Source organism: Peromyscus leucopus, chromosome 9 (assembly GCF_004664715.2).
Source record: "Peromyscus leucopus breed LL Stock chromosome 9, UCI_PerLeu_2.1, whole genome shotgun sequence".
In the NCBI taxonomy this organism is placed as follows: Eukaryota; Metazoa; Chordata; class Mammalia; order Rodentia; family Cricetidae; genus Peromyscus; species Peromyscus leucopus.
In genome coordinates, this window is record NC_051070.1 from 58,147,373 (window position 1) to 58,170,663 (window position 23,291).

The 23,291-nt window shown below is 43.8% G+C and overlaps 1 protein-coding gene across 1 annotated transcript in view; it reads right to left on the minus strand.

Moving 5' to 3' along the window:
• Positions 1 to 23,291, minus strand: part of Ints9 (integrator complex subunit 9) — a 94,989-nt gene that overhangs the window by 39,425 nt on the left and 32,273 nt on the right. Inside the window, exons 3-6 of the mRNA XM_037208274.1 lie at positions 18,533 to 18,593; positions 15,483 to 15,545; positions 12,817 to 12,956; positions 10,206 to 10,292 (exon numbers count right to left, since the gene is read on the minus strand). Coding sequence (XP_037064169.1) covers positions 10,206 to 10,292; positions 12,817 to 12,956; positions 15,483 to 15,545; positions 18,533 to 18,593 — 351 coding nt within the window. The remainder of the gene's footprint in view (positions 1 to 10,205; positions 10,293 to 12,816; positions 12,957 to 15,482; positions 15,546 to 18,532; positions 18,594 to 23,291) is intronic.

The following is a 23,291-nucleotide window of genomic DNA, read 5'->3' on the forward strand; positions in this document are numbered from 1 at the left end:
GTTTCTGACAACAGTTCAGTAGAGCACTGTTGTGAGGGGAGCAGGCTGTTAAGTATGCCTTTAAATTTTACTAATATACACTGAAATATCAACCCATCTTTTTATCCAGTTCTGTTACATCACGAATGCACTAACTTCGTTCTCATTTTGGTATACGCTGCACTGAATACTCAACACTAATAACACAGATGCACACATGCTAACGGCTACCCCAAGAAAAGAAAGGAGCAGCAATGCTGACTGGCTCCCATCTGAACTGCACTAGCAGGTGAGATTAGCAGTCACTGTAAAACCCAGTGAGAACAATGGGAGACAGCAGACTGAGCAGTCCAACTAACTCTGTCTCTGGTCTGACTTTCTGGATTTGGGTTTTGTGTTGTCACTTTAGACAGGGCTCCCCATGACACCCCTATCCTTTATTTGCCACCTTGTATAGGCCCCTCCCTGAGCATGGACCAAGTACTTGCTTCTCACAAATAGAGCATGACAAAAATAATGGGCTTATCCCTCTGATTAGATTCTAAGAGAGAGGAGAGAGGGACTTCAGAATGCCTGCTTTCTCCCGTCCTGTTTTCACACACTCTGATGCAATCAGCTGCCATATAAAAAGTTCAGTTGATGGGCACACAGGGGAAGGGCCTAAGGGAGACCTTAGTTCAACAACTAGACAGGTGAGCCTGCAAGAGGTCATTTCCAGCTAGACCTGAGTTTACTGGCAGCCTGCTGAGAGATGCAGAAATGGAGAAGCTATACAGTATTGGAGCCATGAAGGTTTCACACACCTATAGTCCCAGCAATTCAGTTCAAGAGTTCAAGACTGGCCCAATGAATGTAGTGAGAATCCATTCCTAAAACATACAAAGTGCTGTGTTTGCCGTCTATTATAGAGGCAGCATTCTAACACTCAACTACGTTAGGCTTTTCTCAGGCATCCTCAGGTAATTTTAATAAACCTCATTGTACAGAAAAATTAGGAACAGCCTACTTTCCACATCAAATTTAATGTTGATTTTTCCTTCTTTTAGTTGAAATATTAAGCATTTACTTAACCTCCTTTCTCCTCTCTGTCTCTAAACTGAGGGAAAAATTTCTTCCTTATAAACAACAGGAAATGAAAAATTAGAGGTAAGTCTTCCCATGTAACTGACAGTAGGCCCGAATGTCAGGCCTCAATAAAACAATTCTCCTGTCTCAGCAGTGTGTGCCACTATGTTGGACAGGTCTACTACACTTTAGGTCATCTCTAGGTTACTGATCATACACAGTGCCTGGTCACTGTGTAATGTAAATGCACTGTAAATGGCTTTACTGTTCCGGGAATAATGTTCAGTACAGAAGTGATATTTTCCTGAATAGTTTTCATCAGCAGTTTGTTGAGTTCATGAGTACAAAACTACCAGATACACAGGACCAACTGTATACAGTAATATATAGTATATACCTATGTAACATATACATATGTGTATGCATATTTACACAGACACACACAACAGTGCCTAAATTCTTTGGATAGCTTTTTTTTTTTTTTAAGCTAGACAAAAGTCTTAAATTAGGGCCAGTCAAATGTTAGCTTTTTCAAAAGAACTTCATTATTCTTTGGCTTAATGCTAAGGCTTAGAGCCTCTGTCTTTTTCTTGGTGTACACTGGCTGATTTTCATCAAGCCAGTTATTTTTGTTTACCCCAGAATTCTGTTTCCAGATGGTTTCTTGTTACTTTTGTACTGGCCTCGCCTACAAAGTCTTACCCTTGGCAGTATGCTCAAATGCAAGGGCTCTATGCCTTAAGATCTGGGGGAACTTTTCCATGGTGTATCAGTGCCAGGCACTTGGTAGATGCTCATCAAGTCTGGTTCCTCATCCACACCCCTCTTGCTAGCACTTCCTTTACTTTCCCTGCCATTCAGACCTATCTCCTACCATCTTGTCCAACTGAGCTTTCCCTAAAACTCCTACGTGTATGTGAGGTCACACTTACAGCAGGGCACTTACAGGCCCACTTAAAGCCATTAGGATTATTAGCTGATTTAGGATAAGTAGGATAAGGAAACCCAGAGGGAACTGGTTCTGTTTCTGGCTTTCTAATTTATCAAAGTCAAATTTTCATAGTCTAAATTTTTCATAAGTACTTTCTAAAAGATTTCATCGTTTCATTCTTTTCTTATCGCACTTGAGTGCCTAATAAACTTCTTTCCCGGGCCGTTGACATTGAGCCAAAGTTCTGCTGCTGCCTCTTCCCGCATCTTACCAGCACAACCAGCAACCTAAGATCATGGGTTTTTGTTAAAGAGTTAAGACCTTTAGGCCTATAGGGACACTTAAAGGCAGACAATGAACACATTGATCGAGTTCTAAGTGTTTGTTGAACAAATGGACAGAATATAAGAGCAGAATACAAAGAATACCAGAAGCAGAAACTGTGTCTACCCTCAATAATGACCATGTGACAGCCGTGCTACAGGGATGGTTAGAGGTTGGCTGGATGCTCTAGCCTCAAGACGAGACATTTCTCAAGAGTAACTGGCAACACTGTAATCCCCGATTTTTGTTTCAGACCCAACTGTCTCTAGAAAAAACAAAGGCAATTACTATGGCCAGCAAAGTATGGTACACACTATTCGAGATGGTGTGTGGATGATCTTTGCCTTAACTCTATAGTCACTGAAAACAAAACAAAACAAACTCTTCTCTATGTTTTGCCTTTTTAGTGGATTTGCTGACCAGGATAGACTCATGAAGAGATGAACCGCACTAATTCTGAGTCTCAGCAGGAAATAATAGAAAGTTATTTTCCCCATCAACATCCTTGGAGTTTGGGTACCATGAACTGGTCCCTCAAAGGCTAACTTACTGACTTAAAATGAACAAAGGGTCTGGGATCACAAGGTTCACATTCTGTGATTCCATCAAAGTACAGCCATTCTGTGAAGACCCACTTTAAAGAGCCCTTTCCAAGGATATCGTCGAAAACTAATATATGTGTTCTTAGAGATAATTCAATTCAATTCTATGTATTTTACAGAAAAGGTCATCAAGTCTCAAAAAGTGTGACTGACAATGTAAAAGCAGAGGCAAGTGTGGTCTAGAAACAGTTTCTTTTGTTCACTTGCTCTCTACAAGAAAGGTGGCATCTAAGATGAATTAGGCTTGTGCTGTGGGATGTTCTGTATGTCCTGTGGGAGCCTGTTCTCAGGTTCCTCGTGGCTTTACCCAGCAGGTCCGCATAGAGGATGATTAGGACCACAAGCCTGAGTGCAGGTGTCTGAGATGGTCTGCACTTGGCTGTGCTGGGGAATGGTCTGTATGTCAAGTTGCTCTGATTGGTCAATAAATAAAACACTGACTGGCCCATGGCTAGGCAGGAAGTATAGGCGGGACTAACAGAGAGAAGAAAAGAAAGATCAGGAAGGCAGAAGGAGTCACTGCCAGCCGCCACCCTGACAAGCAGCATGAAAAGATGCCAGTAAGCCATGAGCCGCATGGCAGGGTATAGATTTATGGAAATGGGTTAATTTAAGCTATAAGAACAGTTAGCAAGAAGCCTGCCATGGCCATACAGTTTGTAAGCAATATAAGTCTCTGTGTTTACTTGGTTGGGTCTGAGCTGCTGTGGGACTGGCGGGTGACAAAGATTTGTCCTGACTGTGGGCAAGGCAGGAAAACTCTAGCTACAGGCTTGGAAGGCAGGTGTGCTCTGGTTGCCATAAGTAGATTAGCTACTTTTTTTTTTTTTTTAATCACTGTGATAAAACACTATGACCAAAGCAACATGAGGAAGAAAAAGTTTATTTGGCTTATGGTTGGTTCCAGAGGGTTAGAGGTTAGAGTCTGTAATGGTGGGGGAGGCATGGCAGCAGAAGTAGGAAACAGAGACACCAAGCAGGAAGTAGGGAGAGGCAAGAAACCCCCAAAGCCTGCCTCCAGAGGTGTGCAGCAGGACTGCACCCTGTAAAGGTCTATACCAAAATGATGTACTTCCTCCAACAATGCTGTACCTTCCTAAAGGTCCCATAGCCACTCAAACAGCGTCACCAGCTGAGGACCCAATGTTCAAATACATGAGCGTATAGGGGACATTTCTCATGCAAACCACAACACCAAATGTTCTGCTAAAGTGGGTAAGGACTATTTTAAGAACTTCACGCAGTACTCATTTGCTCCATTCGATACCCTGCAAAGTGGTTAATGTCCATCTCAATTTAATGAGGAAATAGAGCCTGGAAGAAATGAATTGATTCAGCTACCAAGAAACACAGCTGAAATTCAATCTCTAGTCTGTGTGACCTCTAAGCCCACACTTTCCAAATTTCTTCCTATCATATAGTTAGGCCTGATAAATTCCTCAGCAAATAGCCAAGGAATGTCAGAGCAAAAGAATATCACCTTTAATATGCATTTTAAAGCCTCTTACAAGGTGAACCTTCCTCTTATGTTCTTGATTCCTTAATGCTTATAAGAAGATTATGACAATATCTTATGATTTTTACCATTTTTTTAAAAATGCAAAATCTCAATAGTATCCCAGCTTGCCCTTGAACTTTTCTCCTGCCTCTGGTTCCTATTTCCCAGGTACTTAGAATTACAGGTGTGCCCCTTCACACCTAGCAATGCCTTATAATTGCTTATTCTTAATTATGACTATAGATTCTAGTCTTATAAAACATTTACATTAAAAATACCAGACACAAGGTGGAATATTTTGCTTTTAAATTGCTCATTAAAAATCTAAACTTTAAGGTTTATGTAAGAAAATTCTATTGTGTGAGTTTTATTCCCTTCAAAACTGCATCTCTTTTTTTCACGAAGAGTATACTGCAGTGTCAAAATTAGGAAGAAGGATGGCTAATGTCTTCTAAATAAATCTCAGGGACATGTCAACTAAGGCAAGAAGTCATGCAACTGTCAAAAAGCAAGAGTAATAGAATTTTTGAATATACATTCTAATAATAAATCAAATGCTAATTCAAACCAACTCCAAATGATTTAAGAGAATTTGTCTGATGTTTTTTGACCAATGAGCTTGAGAAATTTTAATTTATTGTTTTCTTTACTTGATGGCCTTATTACTAACTCAAGCTACTTAGATGCATTAATTCCAGGCACCTGACCAAGATCTATTTTGAGAATCCCTGTGTAGTTTGAAGTAAAATTGGGGGCTCAAGTTTCAAATCCGACACCCAGTGATTTGCTTGAATCACACAGGATTTTATTTTAATGTGTAAGCCAACACTTAAAAAAGATTTAAAAAAAATCACTCATAAAGCAGCCAGATTTGAGCTTCTTAAAGGAAAAAAAAAAAAAAAAAGGAAAAAGAAAAGAAAAAAGGGTGGATTTGGCAGCTCATATCCCTAAATAGCCAAGACACACTCAGTGTGCCCCAGCTGCTTAAGTACAGGAGTGTGACAAGTGGTCCAGGCCCTATCTCACGCCTCCATTTGAGAGAAGTCATGGACTGCATCACTTGGGGAAACATTCAATAAACCAGACCATAAGAACCCAGTTCTCAATGCAGCATGCCTCAGTCCCTTAGAACACTAGCTATTAGAGGAGCCTAAAGGCAGCAGGCATCCTTCAGCAGCCAACCCTTCAGCTGACCAGATGAAGCAATTCTAGTACCTAGCCCAAGGTCAAACCCCAGAGCTCTGCTATTTGATGCCAATTAAAGAATAAAGAGCCCTTTTAAAAACTCTACTTCCTTTTTTAAGAAGTATTTTTTTTCTGGGACATAACAGCAGCCCACACAGACACAGACACACACAGACACACACAGACACACACACACACTACTTCCTTTTTTAAGAAGTATATTTTTTTTTCTGGGACATAACAGCAGCCCCCACAGACACAGACACACACACAGACACAGACACACACAGACACACACACACAGACACAGATGTGCTATCCATGAGTGGGAGGGGAGAGCCACAGATTGATACCAGATGTCCTCTATTCTTTTCTTTTCTTTTTCTTTTTTTTTCCTTTTCATTTTTTTTTGAGACAGGGTTTCTCTGTGTAGCTTTGAAGCCTGCCCTGGACCTAGCTCTGTAGACCAGGCTGGCCTTGAACTCAGAGATCCGCCTGCCTCTGCCTCCTGAGTGCTGGGATTAAAGGCCACCACTGCCCGGCTCCTCTATTATTTTCTACCTTATTTTTGGGACACAATCTCACTGAATCTGGAGCTGGCTCTTTATTTAGGCTAGACTTGCAGGCTAGCCAGCCCCTGGGATCTGCCTGTCCCTGTCTACCCCTCCCCAGCACCAGGCACACCCAGTGCCTGGCTTGAAGGAGGGTGCTAAGGTGGGAACTCATGCTTACAGGGAAGGTGCTTTCCTCAATGAGCCATCACCAACCTCAAAGAGTGCTCCAATTTTAATGCCAGTTCTAATATTTATGCTGAGTTAACCCATAGAGAAAAAGGACAAAGCTGAGGGTTTTGCTTTATCATTTCAGCACATTCTTTCCAATAATGAGCCTCTCCCATTTGCCATCAATAACTAAGGTCCATCAGGTCGTCGTCCCCTCCACCCCACTCCCACCCCCCAACTGAGGACCGAACCCAGGGCCTTGTGCTTGCTAGCAAGCGCTCTACCACTGAGCTAAATCCCCAACCCCATAAATTATATTTCTTTTCTTTCTTTTGTTTTTTCGAGTCAGGGTTTCTCTGTGTAGCTTTGCGCCTTTCCTGGAACTCACTTTGTAGACCAGCCTGGTCTTGAACTCACAGAGATCTGCCTGGCTCTGCCTCCCGAGCGCTGGGATTAAAGGCTGCGCCACTACCGCCCTTAAAGGGGGAGGGGAGTTTTCTCTCTCTCTTTTTTTTTTAAACTTTTTTTTAATTTTTATTTTATGTGCATTGGTGTTTTGCCATGGGTGTCCAGTCTCCCGGAACTGGAGTTACAGACAGTTGTAAGCTGCCACGTGGGTGCTAGGAATTGAACCCGGGTCCTCTGGGAGAGCAGTCGGTGCTCTTAACCACTGAGCCACCTCTCCAGCCCCATCATGTGTTCCTAAGTCAAAGTGCAAGACCTGATCAGGGCCAGGATGCACATCGGTCTCCTCTCCTCTCCAAGGTGCCTTTCCTTTTCTCTTTTTTGCCCACCAGGTGGGTCTGCTTCAACTAACACTTCCTGCTGAGCATCTCCTGAATACCCTCCAGGCCCGGCTCTTACCCTCTCTTCTGTCAAGCCCCACTCTTCCTAACACATATTGACATCACTCTAGGAGTGAGTTATTTTGTCATGTTTTTACAGAGAATGGGTGGCAAAGGGAAAAAAAGGGACTTGGCTCAAGATCACAGAGGAGGCAAAGTAAGACTAAGAACTTCCCAAGACTTGGCCCAGGGCTCAGGAAGTCAGGGACACCGACCTTTGAATATTACTTCTGATGTGCCAAAACTATTTGCAGCTAAGTACATAAGGACATAAACTTAACAAGAGGAAGTAAGTAAGGGAAGCCAAGGTACATGCGGTCTACTACAGGGAAAGAAACCCAGCCCTAAGATTGTTAACGAGGGAGGTTATCGGGACCTGGGGTCCCATGTGGTCCAGTGTGCTTAAGGCAGACTGCGGCACAGTCAGGACTGAGAAAAAAGAGAGCCGAGACTTTAAATGAAACACAAGGAGGGGAAGGGACCATGTATCACTGTGTGGGAGTGGCCAGATCAAGGACACCATTTAAACAGAAACAAGACAGCCTGGCTATGGGCACATCCAGATGATGTGAAGACACCCGCCCACTGTCTTACCAACCAAGGAGACATCCACACAAGATCCATGTAAGACAGGAGAAAGGCTGTAGAACTCTTATTTCCCTTTCTACCACACAGGGGACAGCAGGACATGCCCTCAAAGAGTGACTCAAGAGAGGAGTGGGAGTGTGGACTCTGTAGCCCGAGTCACCTAAAGAAATCAGAACCCATCACTCACTAGCTGGATGATCTTGGGGAACATTACTAACCCTCTCTGTGGCACTTCTCTCCTGTAAACTGGTAATAATGGCACTACTCACCTCATTAAATTGTTAGATCACTCCTTGGTAACACATTTGGAACAATGTCTGGCAGAAAAAGCGGCTCATAGGTTAAATAAGCAGTGCACATCCAAGAACACAGAGGAGACAACAGGATAGATAACCTAGCTACACATACACGTTCTTACAGAAAGACTGGCAAAATCGGAGACATTCTGAAGCCAAGGTGACAGCCACTATCACTGATCTGGGGGGGAGAGGGAGGAAGGTCAGGCAACTGGAAAAGGACCAGGAATTCTCAGGAAGTCCAGACCAGTTTGAACTCGGGCTCTCCATGCTAAGAGCAGAAGGTGGGGGCAGGGAGTGAAGGCAGCAGTTGCTGGGTTGACACTGAGTCCAAGGCAAGGCTGACTGTCCTCTGCATTGCTAGTGGAGGTCAGAGTGCTTGGATGTGGAATCAAGCTCCCCACCTGCTCCATGGTGCTTCTCCTTTACCTACCTCTGACAGTCTAGGCTCTTGGTCCTTGCACGTCATTCTAAACTCTTGGGATGGTCAACGACTTCCCAATCTCCCCACCCAGGGGCCTCATCTCCACTTTACATGCTAGTTTTCCTTTGTTTTTTCTTTCTTTCTTTCTTTTTTTTTTTTTTGGTTTTTTCGAGACAGGGTTTCTTTGTGTAGCTTTGCGCCTTTCCTGGAACTCTCTTGGTAGACCAGGCTGGCCTCAAACTCACAGAGATCCGCCTGGCTCTGCCTCCCGAGTGCTGGGATTAAAGGCATGTGCCACCACCGCCCGGCTTCTCCTTTGTCTTTTCTTGCGCTTGGTTTCTAGCATGTTGCTGACAGACTCAGAACTTGCTTCTGCAGCCCGGGTGGCACAGCTCGCAGTCTTCCTGTCTCCCACTCAGAGTGCTGGATTACAGGCCCTGGTCCCCACCACCCACAGCCTGTGTTCTGGGAACCATCCTTTGTCCCTAGGCTTCCACTCACTTTCCTGTTTACTGTTTTGCAGTCCCTTTACATTACCGATCCCTTTAAATCCCAGCTCAGAAGCTTCTCTGAAGCTGTAGTCTTCTTCACGCTCACCACTAGCACCCTAATTCAGACTTTTGTCATATTTCTGAAATGGTTGTCCCCCTGCGTCCATCTCTGCATGCCGCCTCACTCCCATGCTGCTTCCAGAGCTCCTTTCGTTATTTATTCTCCTTACAGGCTCCTGACCTGCACACACGCAATGTCGAGATCTCAACCTCACAGCCTCACCTCTTTAAACCTCATTAGACCTGCCTCTCCCCTTTCACCTCTCTACCTATACTCATCAACACTGAATTTCTCACCATCCCATGATATGAAACCTGGGCTCCTCTTCACAACTGGTGTGTGCGTGCATGTTGGTGGGTGTGGTGTGTGTACATACATGTGTTCACATGTGTGTGGACATTTTGGTGTCCATATGTGTGGAGACCCAAAGCTGATGCCATGTCTTCTTCGATGGCTTTCCCTTTATTTACCGAGGCAGGGCCTCTTGCTGAACCCAGAGCTCACCAATTCCACCCAGTCTAGTCAGCTTGCTCCAGGCAGTCCTGTCTCTGCCTCCTAAGTGCTGGGATAACCTGCTCACTCTTACATGGATTCTGGGAATCTCAACTAAGATCCTCATGAATGTGGAGAAAATATTTCATACACCGAGCTATCACAACCAGCCCCACACTTTATATAAGAAAGTCCTTTCTTCCAGTTGGCTGACTTCTAAGAAATGTCCACCTCAGCTTCCTTAAGCAGCAAACATTGTTTTCTTACTCTAAAAAACTGTTCATTGTGTGAATATATGTGCATGATGTATGTGCATGGGCACATATGTGACAAGACACATGTGTAGAAGGCAGAGGTCAACCTGTTTGGTTCTCTCCTTCTACCATGTGGGTCTTCAGGCTTGGTGGCAAGCCTCTTTACCAGGGAACCATCTTGCAATCCCTAGCTTTTTACTTTCTGAGTGTCAACAGCACTGTGAAGCTCTCTTTAAGACAGTTCTGGCAAGACCTAAGTGACCTGAATCATGAGCCCCAGAACCTCCATGGTAGAGCCATGTGCTGCCAAAGCTCCCACACCCAGCACGGGGCCTGACTGTGTGAATTAAATAAAGCCTTGCAACCTAACAAGGTCTGTGTTGCAGCACAAAATAAGACCCAAAGAGGCTCATGAAACTGTAGCCAACCAGAAGAGGGCTGTTCTCACCGCTGTATATCCTTATTCTTCCACAAGGAGGCAGACTGGGCCTTTGGCACTCTTTCGATGAAATTCACCAGCTCTTCCATGAGAAGCCTAAGTTTAAACAAAGCAAGAAGATATTGGAGAACAATTTGCTGCTAACGCCGTAGCTAGGAGAAGTGGATCTGCCCACCTCCCACTAGCCTGTTTCATGAGACAGACATCTTAAACTGATACAAGAAGCTGGCGCTTGCTCTGGGAATCAGAAGTGCTCCACTCAGAGGGAGACCTGCCCAAAGACCAGCAGCGGGACAGACCTCTGCCATCCTGAGGTGGCACACCTGCGCGCGCGCGCGCGCGCACGCACACACACACACACACACACACACACACACACACACACGAGCAAGGGAGTCCAAGGAGTGCCACACTTAATGGGCCCAGGGCTGCATAGACACTGAAATCATCCCCAAAAGCTAGAGATAATCAAAAAGCTAGAAATAGAGCTGGGCATGGCAGTTCACGTCTGTCATCTCAGCACTTGGGATGCTGAGGCAGGAGAACTACTATGAGTTCTAGGCTAGCCTAGGCAACAGAATGAGACTGTTCCCCCCCAAAACCACATGCCCACTTTCCCACCCACCTAGAAATACATTTCAACATCTGACTCTAGTTCATGTTCTAATACAGCTAATCCACACTGGCTAATATCCTCACTGTACAATGCATGACAATGGCTATATACAAATTTATTGGCAACAGAAACCCAAGCAAGCTGGGCGGTGGTGGTACACACCTTTAATCCCAGCACTTGGGAGGCAGAGCCAGGCGGATCTCTGTGAGTCCGAGGCCAGCCTGGACTACAGAGCAAGATCGAGGACAGGCACCAAAACAATACAGGGAAACCCTGTCTCAAAAACACAAAAAAAGAAATAAGCAAAGAAACCCAAGCAAGTGGTGTCACATCCATCTGTTTCCCTAACCACTTCTGTGTCCTCCTTGAGGCGGTGCTGGCACGTGAAGATCTGAGGCCCGGGCTCACTAGTGCTCTGGGATGCTCCACAGAGCCCATCCTTAAGCCCCATCTTTCTCGGACTACAGCCTGACACTCGGGCAGCTCTTCCTCTCACTCCACGGCTGTCTTGTTTTCCTATAACGGCCCTTTCTGCTCCCCGGAGTCCCTCGCTGTTTTTATACGCTGCAGGTGATATTTGCACACTGACGATTCGGTTTCATTCCTTGTCACTAGTTCATCTTGTTGGACATCTGGAAGACACTAGAATATAACCTAACAGTTTATAACACTCCTTCATCCTGTATATTGGATCCTGAAAGTTTTAACTTACTTGGTTATTTCAAAGCAATATATTGTGGGTTTTTATTCCCCCGTATTAATTTTCTTTACTGTTTTTTTTTTTTTTTCTTTTTCTTTTTCCCCAGTAACTGATTCTTGCAGCACTTACACAACGAAGGCCTGGTTGGGTAGAGAAGAAAGCATGACCTTGGTTGACCAAAGACTATAATTAAGATTATAATTTTTTTTTTTTTTTTGAAACAGGGTTTCTCTGTAGTCTTGGCTGTCTTGGAACTCATTCTGTAGACCAGGCTGGCCTTGAACTCAGAACCCAACTGTCTCTGCCTTCCCAAGTGCTGGGATTAAAGGAATGTGCCCAAATCACAGCCTGGCTGTAATTTTTTATTTTTAAGGTTTACTTATTGTTGTGGCTGGAGAGATGGCCCAGTGGTTTAGAGTACTTGTTGCTTTTATAGAGGACCTGGGTTCGGTGCTCAGCACCCACATGGTGGTTCACAAGTATCTGAACACCAGTTCCAGGGAATCCAATGCCCTTCACCAACCTCTACAGGGGCCAAGCACAGGAGTGGTGCAGAGATATACACACAGGCAAAACACTCACAGATGAAATAAAGTGAATAATCTAAAAAAATATTTATTTTTTAATGTATACATGTATTATGTGTGTGTGTATGCCTACATATGCATACATGTTCACAGGTCCCTATGGAGCCAGGAGCAAGATCCCCTGGAACAGGAGTTACAGGTGGTTGTAAGCTGCCTGATGTGGGTGCTGGGAACTGAGCCTGGGTCCCCTCCAAGAGCAGCAAGTCTTCTAACTGCTGAGCTATCTCTCCAGGCACAAGACTGCTTAGTCTTAAATCCTTAGAGTACTATATTTCATTCTGTCACCAGGGAAGGACAACTGAACTGCTTAATTACTCTTCTTCCCTTGTTTTCTACAAGCTGTCTCTATTTATAGCCCTCAGTAAATCATGAAAAGGGGATATTTTCAAAGCAAAGCAATAAAGTTTCTTCTTTTCTTCTTCATTTAAATATGCGAAGTTCCTTTGCTCTGGAGCTCTTTGCTCTGGATCTCTGTGGCATCTTCCTAGGCCCCTGTCTAGCATCGTCTACAGAGGGGTTGCCTAGGAACACTCCTTTCAGCTATACTAAAAGAAAGACGGGCTGCCAGGGGCACCAGTCTCTAGGGATCTCCAGTAAGCATTCTTGTGTCTAGAGAGCAGCCTCCCCTTCCCTGTTCCTGGGAAAGAAACCAAAACCTTTCTGATATCACACTCAACAGTGGCCACTGAAGGAGCTTGGCAGCTACGTTCCTCTCACCTGCCGATCTGCATGGTGGGTTCTGTGGCATACACTGTGCCTGTGAATCCTGTGTGCTCGGTGATGTAGGGCAGCGCCATCATGCAGTGATAGTTAGAGATGAGAATCACATCGACTGTAGACAGGTCTATTAGCTCGGTCTGAAGAGAAAGGGAGGGGTGGTATGTGTCTGTGCCAGGGCAGAGATCAGCAGGATGGGACTGACAGATGATGCTGTCAGAATGTGGAGTAGTAGTTTTGTTCTTCAGAATAATGAGGCCTTTCCCACAACACCGCCCTTCCCTCACCGTGGATGTGATACAGATATCCTAATACAGACAGCAAATAGCAGGGTAGGAGGGCTAGCTGTGGCAATGTGGCTGGCTCACCACTATCACTCTGGTAAGTTTACCAAATAAGGGACAACAAAATTTTTTTCATTACTGTTCTTTTTAAGTTTTTGACTTTTCAATGTTAGGCTACCGTATTCATAGGGGAGGAAACAAAGAGAATGGTGGTCACTTCTTAGAACTCCAAGGGGGCTTTTCATGTATCCCTCTTGTGACAGTGCCCAGGATGGTAGCACCTTGTACGCTTTTCCTACAACTCCTCTGCCTTCCCACCTGACAAGCCTCTGCATCTAGTGGAGGGTGGGGTGGCCTCAAGCACGGACGGTGGGAAAGGTCAGCCAGTGCAGCTGACAACTCTTTGTCACAGAGGAGTTAACCCCCAACCACATGATACCCCAGGATGAGCACAGCTGGGTCATCAGGGTGGTGAGGTAGGAGAAGGGGATGTGGAGTTGTGTCCTGCTCAGATAAGAAGTAACAAAGATACTGATGACAGAAGCAATAAGAAGCAGTGTGCCATCTGGAAAGTGGGTATTTTCTGGGTGAGTGACTTAACACAGAAATAATTTAACAAAACTGCCAGCATCACCAGCACGTGGGTAAAGGACGTAAGTACCTCATTGCTAGGAGAATGCATCTCGTGCTGTGTAGCAGTTTTCTCTAAGATAAGATACTCCAAAATCTCAAATGAGATGCAGTGTTGTCAAGGGAGGTGAAACATTCCATCCTGCAGGGGAGCTCATTAAATTTCAGGAAGTAAGCAACCCAAAGGCTTCAGGAAGTCCCTGAAACTGACCTGATTCAGCAGGCCTCTTCTTCCTCAAGCATATAAGCAGGGAGGACTGCTGAGGACACACTCACACTAGCAGGGCTGCCTGAAAGAGGATTAGAGCACCTGAGCTTTCCAGAGGAGACACTCCTGGACTTGTCCAGCTGCCTGCAAGCTGTGCAGTAGACTCCAGGGTTCTATCTTTTGCATACCATCACCATGCTGGGTGGGATTTTAGTAAAGTAACTGTCTTTGAGCCATTTCTGTCCTGTAAGAAACCCCTTACCCATAGTCCTTCAGGTAATACCAGTAAAATTCACTGGTTCACCAAGTTGTACTTTGGTGGCATTCTCTCTCTGGGTTATTATCTGTCTGGGGTGAAATGGTTGTTCACATCTCCCAGGAATAGTATCACACAACATATGGAAACAACAAACCTACAGCAATATCCCATATCTATCAGCCTTAACCCCACACTCTGCCCTTTACTTGCAAGACAATATCCTCATGGTGGAGGTGGTTCTATTCTCTGCTACCTCTAGAACCACTTTTAAAAAAGGAAATTAAAAGAGTAGCAGAGGGACAAACATAGGAGAAAACCATAGAAGTGATAGTTAAAGCAACAGTGAAACTCAAAAGCAGACCCTTTCCTCCCATGTAAGGACTTGGAAGGGAAACCTGACTGTTCCCTTTCAAATGTAACAGTCAGCCCAGAGTCCAGAATCATGGAAAGATCTGCTGAGGACAGTCAGAAGGAAAAAAAAAATATTCTTAATTTATGTATCTAAGACCCATAATTACATATTTCCCCCAAATAATTTAATATTGGAATCATATTTATACACTGACATTACATATTTAGTTACATACTTCAGTGGGATGAAAGATATTTTACCTTTAAAAGTGTTGTGTGCAACATTTAGTTCTGCACACTGTAAACAGGGCCACATAGTCCCAGTGCATGGCCGCTTACTCCACTGTACTGGGCCATCCATCACACAGTGGAGATCAGAGGGAAACAGATAGTTAAAATAGTTTTAGGGGTCTCGGATAGGTCTGTCAGGCTCACTGGACTAGAGTTGGTGCCTCTCCTGTTTCGACCACACCCATGTTTTCTCCAAGTCTTAATTAACAGCAATATGGCTCTACCTAAAAAAAATGACTATTACCATTTAAGTCGTATAATCTTGCTTGAAAAATGACCTCTGGCTTTAGAACCCTCCATGTATGAATGGTACAACCAAAGGTGCACTGTGACATGTGTTTTACTGAGGACTGCCGTACTCTGGAGCAAGTCACAGTCCTCAGAGCACTAATGCGCATGCTCCACACTCGTGGCCATGAAGTCAGGGTTATAACAGTCAGTGCCATCGGTGGTGTGCTGAAATAAACGCAGCACCTGGGACACGGAACCTCCGACCAGATGGGGACTGGCCCAGCAACTGTTAAGTGACAAATGCACTAACTAGTGAGGGAGGCCTCAGGGTCAGGACACTTTAACTATGCCTTGACTCCACAGTGCTGATTACAGCATGCTTTGCTTCCGGTAAGAATGGCTTTCGTCTTACCTCTGGTAGGCAGAATTCAGGCACAGAATCCACAAATACATGACCCGAGCATTCTTTTAGCTCCTAAAAGAGATGGGGAGGAAAAATACTAAGAGATACTTAAAAGATACAGTACCAAGGAAATTCAACCTCCACACCTAACTTGGAGGGTGGGATGTTATTTTTAGACAAACTGTTTCTTATTTAGGCTCAGGTTGGCTAGGTGCCCCACGGAGGGTGGAAACGCAGCTTGGTGGCAGACTCGGGTTGCAATCGCATTCCCTGCCGCCTCTTTAAGAAGTTAGGAAGAACACGTGCTGCTGCTAGAATTTGCAATCCAGTGTTTTCCAAGAACTAGTTACCAAGTCAAAGCTCCCTGGGCCCTGACCAGAAAACGGAGAGCGGGCCAGGGACCGTGTATTTGTGACAAGGACTTCTGGTGATTCTGTGTCAGGTCAGGAGTCCAGTCCCAGACAGATTACTTAGGAGCCTTTTCTGCCACGGACCAAGAGCTGAAGGAAGAGGCCTAGTAAGGAGGGAAGCTCCGGAGCGGGGTGGGGGTGGGGGTAGGGGTGGGGGTGGGGCAGGGATCAAAGCGCTGCCGCTGCTGCCGCCGCTGCCGCCGCTGCCGCCACCGCCACCACCACCGCCACCGCCACCGCCACCGCCACCGCCACCGCCACCGCCACCGCCACCGCCTCCACCACCACCACCACCACAGTGCATGTACCGCCTGCTTTACAGAACACAGGCTTACTTAGGAGTCTAAGTAATTAGAATAAACCTTTTAATCAAAAGGAGGAAGGCTTATGTCTTAAAAACAGGATCATATAAGCTCCCACCTCAGATGCTACTGCCCATATTTATACGCACACCTGAGTTTGTTTTCTCCCAAAGGCTGGCTGTGAGAAAAAGAGTCTCAGAGCAGTAGCTCAGACAGGGTGCTGGTTTTCTGGTGGTTTTTCCCTGCAATGGGGGGGAGGGGGTGGTAAACAGAAGGCACGGTGTCTGGAGATGGACATGCTCTGGAGCCACATTCCACCAGAGCAGCTGCATTTACTTCATGTGGCAACTCAGAAGCATGTCAGACAGTCCTGAGTCCACTGAGAAGCAAGAGGTCTAGAAGCCCAACCTGCCAGTTCCCATGTAGGAGTAGCATCAAAATAACTCCCAGAGCCACACAGATAAGAGTGGCTGAAGTTATGCCAGAGCACACTGAACTGGAAAGGCTGGTGACCTGGGCGGGCCACTGACAGGTTGGCTGCAATGTCCCCAGAAAGCCACAGGCACTTTTAAACAAGTGGTGGAGTTTCTGGATCATCAAGCACATGTCTATGATTTTTTTTTTTTTTTTTTTTTTAAGACAGTGTAACCTTGGCTGTCCTGAAGCTCCGTAGACCAGGCTGGCCTCAAACTCACAGATATCTGCCTGCCTCTGCCTCCCCGAGTGCCGAGATCAAAGGTGTGCGCCACCACCAGCCAACACATGTCTATTTTACAGTCAAATCAGTTATGATCTGATAGTGACCTTTGCTGTCAAAGGGAAATACACAACTTTAGTTCTACCATGTTTCCACAAACCACTCAACAAATATTTCTATATATTCACAAATACATATCTAAATTTACCACAATCTGAATTACTGAGTCTTTATTTGAAAACAGGGTGTCAACTACATTACTATCCTTAGGAATCTTAAAGTCTTTATTGGAGTCTTAAATACTTCTTCCCCTTGAATGTGCTCTTGTGAGCACTGTTTAACTATTGATAGGATGAGCCAAAATAAGGAGATGAACAATTCTTAATTACAATGGACCTGCTAGCTAAAAACAAATGGGCATTTAATTATGTTTAATGGGGGAATTCCCAGCTCCTTCAAGATGAGGCTAAAATGGAGGTGTTGGAGAGGTGGGAAAGAAGAGGAGGTTTTGTTCTTGTTTGTTTTGATTTTTTAGAATTTTCTTTTGTGTGTAGGGTGCTGCAGGGATTAGGGGAGGATATGGGGGAACCAGGAAGTGAGCAGAATTGGGCTACATGACATAAAACTCCCAAAGAATCAATAAAGAAATTATATTAAAAACAAAACACCAGACGAGCCACACCACAGGCCGTTTGAAACCTTGCATGGTTTTAAGAGGGCACTGTGATCTTCCTATCACCAGAGCACATCCTGTGATAAAGACTCTGGATTCTCAGGCACCAGGCCTGCAGGAGCCTCATTGCCATTCCAAACACTTGCAATGTCACTGTCTTTCATTCACCACTCCCTTTTAATGAAACACTCCCACATACACATGCAAGTCATTTCACTCACAATGCAATGGTAATGCAATGCTTTTGAGCCTTTCTCAGGGATGATTTATAGTCAGCAGGAGCCCCTAGGCTGAAATCAGGTACACAGGTTCCTGAATGTCACATAATTTTATAGTCAGCTATGAGGGAAGTCTAGTTTCAAATTATGCATCTGGGTTGCACATGAGTTTGGGGTGCAGCTACAGGAATTAATTCTGAAAAAAGCCCACGCATCAGCAGTGTCCATTAAAAGGAGTAACTGTCTTACTCAGATGAATCATGTGAAAGATCTTTAAACTCATTCAGCTTTTTAATTTTGAAGCTCAGACAAGGATGGATGATTTAGAGGACCACGGAGTGGCGTAGAGACGCTCTGCACGTTTTAATCTTCTACCACTGGCAAAGTGTCCCTATGTCACAGTTTTAGTTTCTCTAAGCACTGGGATCTCATTTAATAAGCTGACCAAACTCTAATAAGTATCACCTTTGGGACCCTAATTACAACTGTAGACAGCTTTCTTTCTTTGGTGATAAATTTGCAAAGTCTTTAAGATTGTCACAGACACAAATGTGACCTGAGGCCAAACACAGAGAGTCTGTAAAGGCACTTATAGATAGCAATTATTAAGTATTAGAGAACTTAACATGAATCGTAGGGTTTGGAAGAGAATACACATGAAAAAAACACAATGAGCCTGAGTCATCAGCATGGCTCTGGCAGGACAGGACAGCTTTCCACTGTGGATAGGCAGGATTCAGTTTGTATTTTAGATATTACCTTGTCCAAAAAAGCATTTCCATCTTTTAGAGACCAGCCAGGAAGATTAGACAGCCTGGGACTGCAAAACAAAAATTGAATTATCCTAAATACATTATAATCGTCAGTGAATTCAAGATGACTTTACATTTACCATACAATTAAACACAGTGAGCAGTTACAGGCAGTGATTCTTACCCAATTAATGGAGAAGATGAAAACTAACCATGTTGTACTAAGCCTAAGAACCTGTTTTACATCTGGCTATGGTGGTCCTCGCTTATAACCCCAACAGCTGTGAGGATGAAGCATGAGGATCTCAAGTTTGAGGACGGCCTAGACTACACAGTAAAACCCTGTCTGAACAGAAAAACAGCTGGGTATCACGGTATGTGCCTGCGATCAGAGCTCTCAGGAAGCTGTGGCAGCAGAGCGACGCAGACAGAGGTCAGCCTAGGCTGTACAGTGAGATGCTATCTCAAAAATACCCAGGGCTGGGAATATAGTTGGGTGACAGAATGCTTGTTTATCATGTGTACGGCCCCAGGTTTAATCCCTAACACCACTGAAACCAAAACAAACAAAGGGTGGTCATGTGGCAAAAGAACAGGTTAGCATAAATTGGGGAAATTAAAAGAAATTATGAAGAACAGAAAGGGAAGAGTGCAGATGAAATACGGAGAGCATTTTAGAGCTCCCAATCACTAACTACCTTGGCTTTATCTTGTGTTCAACAGCCATTAGGAGTGGAGGCAGAATGAGTGGGTGGCTTCACAGACTCTGAGAAAGCAAACTCAGGTTAGGTGCTGGGCTGTGAATTCAGTGCTGGCAAGTGGATTACACCAGGTCACCTAGAACTCTACTTGTGATCTCCTTTTGCCCAAGAAATTTTTATGTGATCCTAAGTATATACAGGTATATAAAATAAGTATACAGGGGCTGGAGAGAGAGCTCAGAAGTTAAGTGAGTACTGCTCTTGCAGGACCCAGGTTTAGTTCCCAGCACCCACACTGGGTGTCTCAAAACCACCTGTATACTACATTTCCAGGTTACCCAATGTCCTCTTCTGGCCCCTGAGGGTACTTGCATATACAACGTACATAAAAAACTCATACACATGCACTAAAAGTATATAAATAAATCTTAAAATAAGCATAGAAACCAAACATTTATTAATAGTCATAAAGAAAAAATTCTTTGGCATACATATTACCTTATCATCTACTAAAGATCAGAGTAAATCTGCATACTAATGAAATAGATGTGCTTATTTGGTTTTACAAACATCAATAAATCTTGGCTGAATATTGGCTTCCCAGAGGAATCAGAAATCTTCAATATTTTTTCAGAGTTGATAAACATTTTGATTTTGTAATGATCAATGTTAAGAATGCCATCACACATGAATATATGATTTAAAAAAAAAATGACAGAAGTAGGGTCATTTCAGAAATGGGCATTCTATCCTCACTCCAAGCCAGAATTTATCTAACAATTTATGAAACTCGAGTCAGCAATTCAAACAGCAATGTAAAATATTAAATTGTGTTATTGTGTATGTGTCAGGGGCTATATATGTATCATGGCATTTGTGTGGTGAAAGAATAACTTTCAGAAGTGGGTTCTCTCTTTCCCTCAGGTAGGGCCTTGGGATCAAATCCAAGGCATCAGCTTTGGTAGCAAGTACTTTTATCCTCTGAGCCATCCTACTGGCTCAGAAATAGCAATTTTTTTTTTTTTTTTGGTTTTTCGAGACAGGGTTTCTCTGTGTAGCTTTGCGCCTTTCCTGGAGCTCACTTGGTAGCCCAGGCTGGCCTCGAACTCACAGAGATCCGCCTGGCTCTGCCTCCCGAGTGCTGGGATTAAAGGCGTGCGCCACCACCGCCCGGCAGAAATAGCAATTTTTAAAATCAAACATTTTAACATAATACAACTCAAAGTTACATCCAGATTTACTAACTTTACTATTATACTAATCTGATACTTGTACACAGGAATTGTAGGAAAACACTGTCTTTGTTTTTTGTAATTAAACCATTATGTTTTTATAGGAATGGAAAATCATGTATGTACAGTAAAAGCATTGCAGTTCACGACATGCAGTAGTCTGGAGTGGAGATGATGCATGCAGTGTGTACCGGCACTGCAGAACATGACGCTGTAACACAGGTGAGTGCAGAGGGAAACTCTTGGATTCATTTGACTCTGAATTAACTGTTAGTCACTGCTCATCCAGAAACCTTTTATTGTGCCAAATCTATTGCAGCCTTCACAATCTATTATGTAGGGTTCCAACCTACAATTTAAGAAGTTGGGCACTTGGCACCCATGGCTTAAGTTGCCGATTATGGAAAATGAAGCTACTTTCTCTAAGAGTTATAAAGTGACTCTGTATCCAGGCGAATGGTTTCTAGAAGGTGAGACTAATTTCATGTACATTAAGAAGGCAGAAACAAAACAAAACAAAACAAAAACAAACAAAACAACAAAAAACACTTATGGGCCAACAAGAGGGCTTTGCAGTAAAAGTACTTGACAAGCAAACCTGAACCTGTTCAACCCCCAGATTCCACGGCAGAACTAAGTTCTGAGAGGTGTTTCCTGACCTTCACACAACACACACACACACACACACACCCTACACACATAATAGCAAATTAAAAAATCAAATAACTATTTAATTCTAGTAATCTGACTTAGTTTTATATACTAGAGACCTGAAATGCCAGCAAATCAGGAGAAAATGCTAGAAAAATGATGATTGCAGAGGAATATGTTATTACTGCACTTAACTATTTTAGAACCATTTCTTTGACACAAAGGATACAATTAAATTTTTTTGTCAAGAAATCACACATGCAAGACCTGTTTTTCTAATTATTGTTTACTTGGGAAAATGTGAAAATTTTCTAATGATTGTTTATTTGGGAAAATGTGAAAATTAGTCCCATGATGAAATAACCTAAACCTATAAAACATTTGCCTAGAAAAACAGTGAAAGAGAAGTTGAATGTGATAGGCAGTTTTTAAAAACACATTTTTACAATTTTCTAGTATGAAATGTATTACACTTTTAAATCTGAAGATAAATATCAAAAAAGACATGGTGTATTAAGTATTAACTTATTTATTCAAAAATATTTATTAGTAGCTCATTACTCTACTCTGATCAAAGTGTAGAAAACAGGAAAAGAGCCTCAGCATTTGGTCCAGATCTGTAGAAAGCCAGGCATTCACTCAGTCACTCAGCATCTTCATGTCAAGCACCTAGGCGGGTCCTGGGCATCTGTGAATGAAACACACATGCCCCTCCCACAAAGGAAGGCAAGACAGTACACACCCACACAAACAGCCAGAGAACAAACAAGCTGCTCAGAGGACGGAGTGCCACAGAGCACCAAGTACCACAGAAATGTCCAACAAGGACCAGTCTAGGCAGCATCAAAAGACTTCCCTGGGCCTAGAATTAAACTGAGGTCTGGAACACCAGGGTCCAGGGGGAACTCAGTTGAGGGTCTAGGTCTGGAGAGCATAGGGAAGGCAGCAGGCATTTTCACCATGCTAGCAGGAGCACTGAGTCCCGCATGATCTCCCAGGCCTGCATCTGGCTGGTGTCATCTGCACATCCTTCTAGCACAGACACTGCCACCTTAGATGATCTGAGAGAGGACTTTCTGCTGGGCTGGCCTGGAGAAAGGTAGGACCAGAGAGGGTGAGGAGCTGAAGGTATGTACAATAAGAGCAGTCAGACAAAACATTGAGAGTCTAGAGTGCTAGACAAGCCCTGGCTTGTACTTCTACAAGATGATTCTGGTGTGGATGATAAGAGAATAATAATTCTAACCTAGTATGAGTAACATCAAATACACCCATATTAAAAGACAATATAAAATAATTGACCCATATGTCTAAAAATGTCAAGGTCATTAAAACAGATAGATTGAGAAACTCTGGGCGCTGGTGGCGCACGCCTTTAATCCTAGCACTCAGGAGGCAGAGGCAGGCGGATCTCTGAGTTCGAGGCCAGCCTGGGCTACGGAGTGAGATCCAGAACAGGCTCCAAAGCTACATAGAGAAACTCTGTCTCGAAAAAAACAAAAACAAAAAGAGAAACTCTTCCAGATTAAATGAGACTTAAAACCAGGTAACTGAATACAATGTGTGGTCAACACAGGATACTAAATCACAAATTCTCCTTGGATTTTGTTATAAAGTACTGTATAATGAAAGCTGAACTGGTGAAATGGAGGAATACTAACAGGTATATAGATAAGGAAGAAAGATAGAAAGTCAGACAGGTCTGGTGATGTACTCCTGTAATCCTAGCATTGGGAAGCAGAGGAAGGAGGATTATGAGTTTGAGGCCTGTCTGGTCTCAGTAAGGGATGCTTGACTAGCATTTACAAGGCCCTGAGTTTGATCCCCAGCACTACACAGACACAGACACTCCCATCTCTACCCCAAGTTTGCACTAAAGCAAAGATATAATGATTTAACACTGACCCTTTTAATAATGAAAAAACTCTGAGAAGGTAAGGCAGGATGGGCTCCAAGGAGGACAGTGATTTACTCAGAAAGCCAAATATTTACTGAGCTGCTATTACAGGCCAAGAATTGGTCTAAGTGCTGGGAATGCAGTGGAAAACAAAATTCCCGTCCTTATAAAACATCTTCAGTGGAGAAGAAAGATAATAAATATGTATATATGAAGTAATGTAATAGTAAGAGCTGCAAAGACAAAGCAGGGTAAGGGGTCAGGGAGGGAAGGATGGATATACTT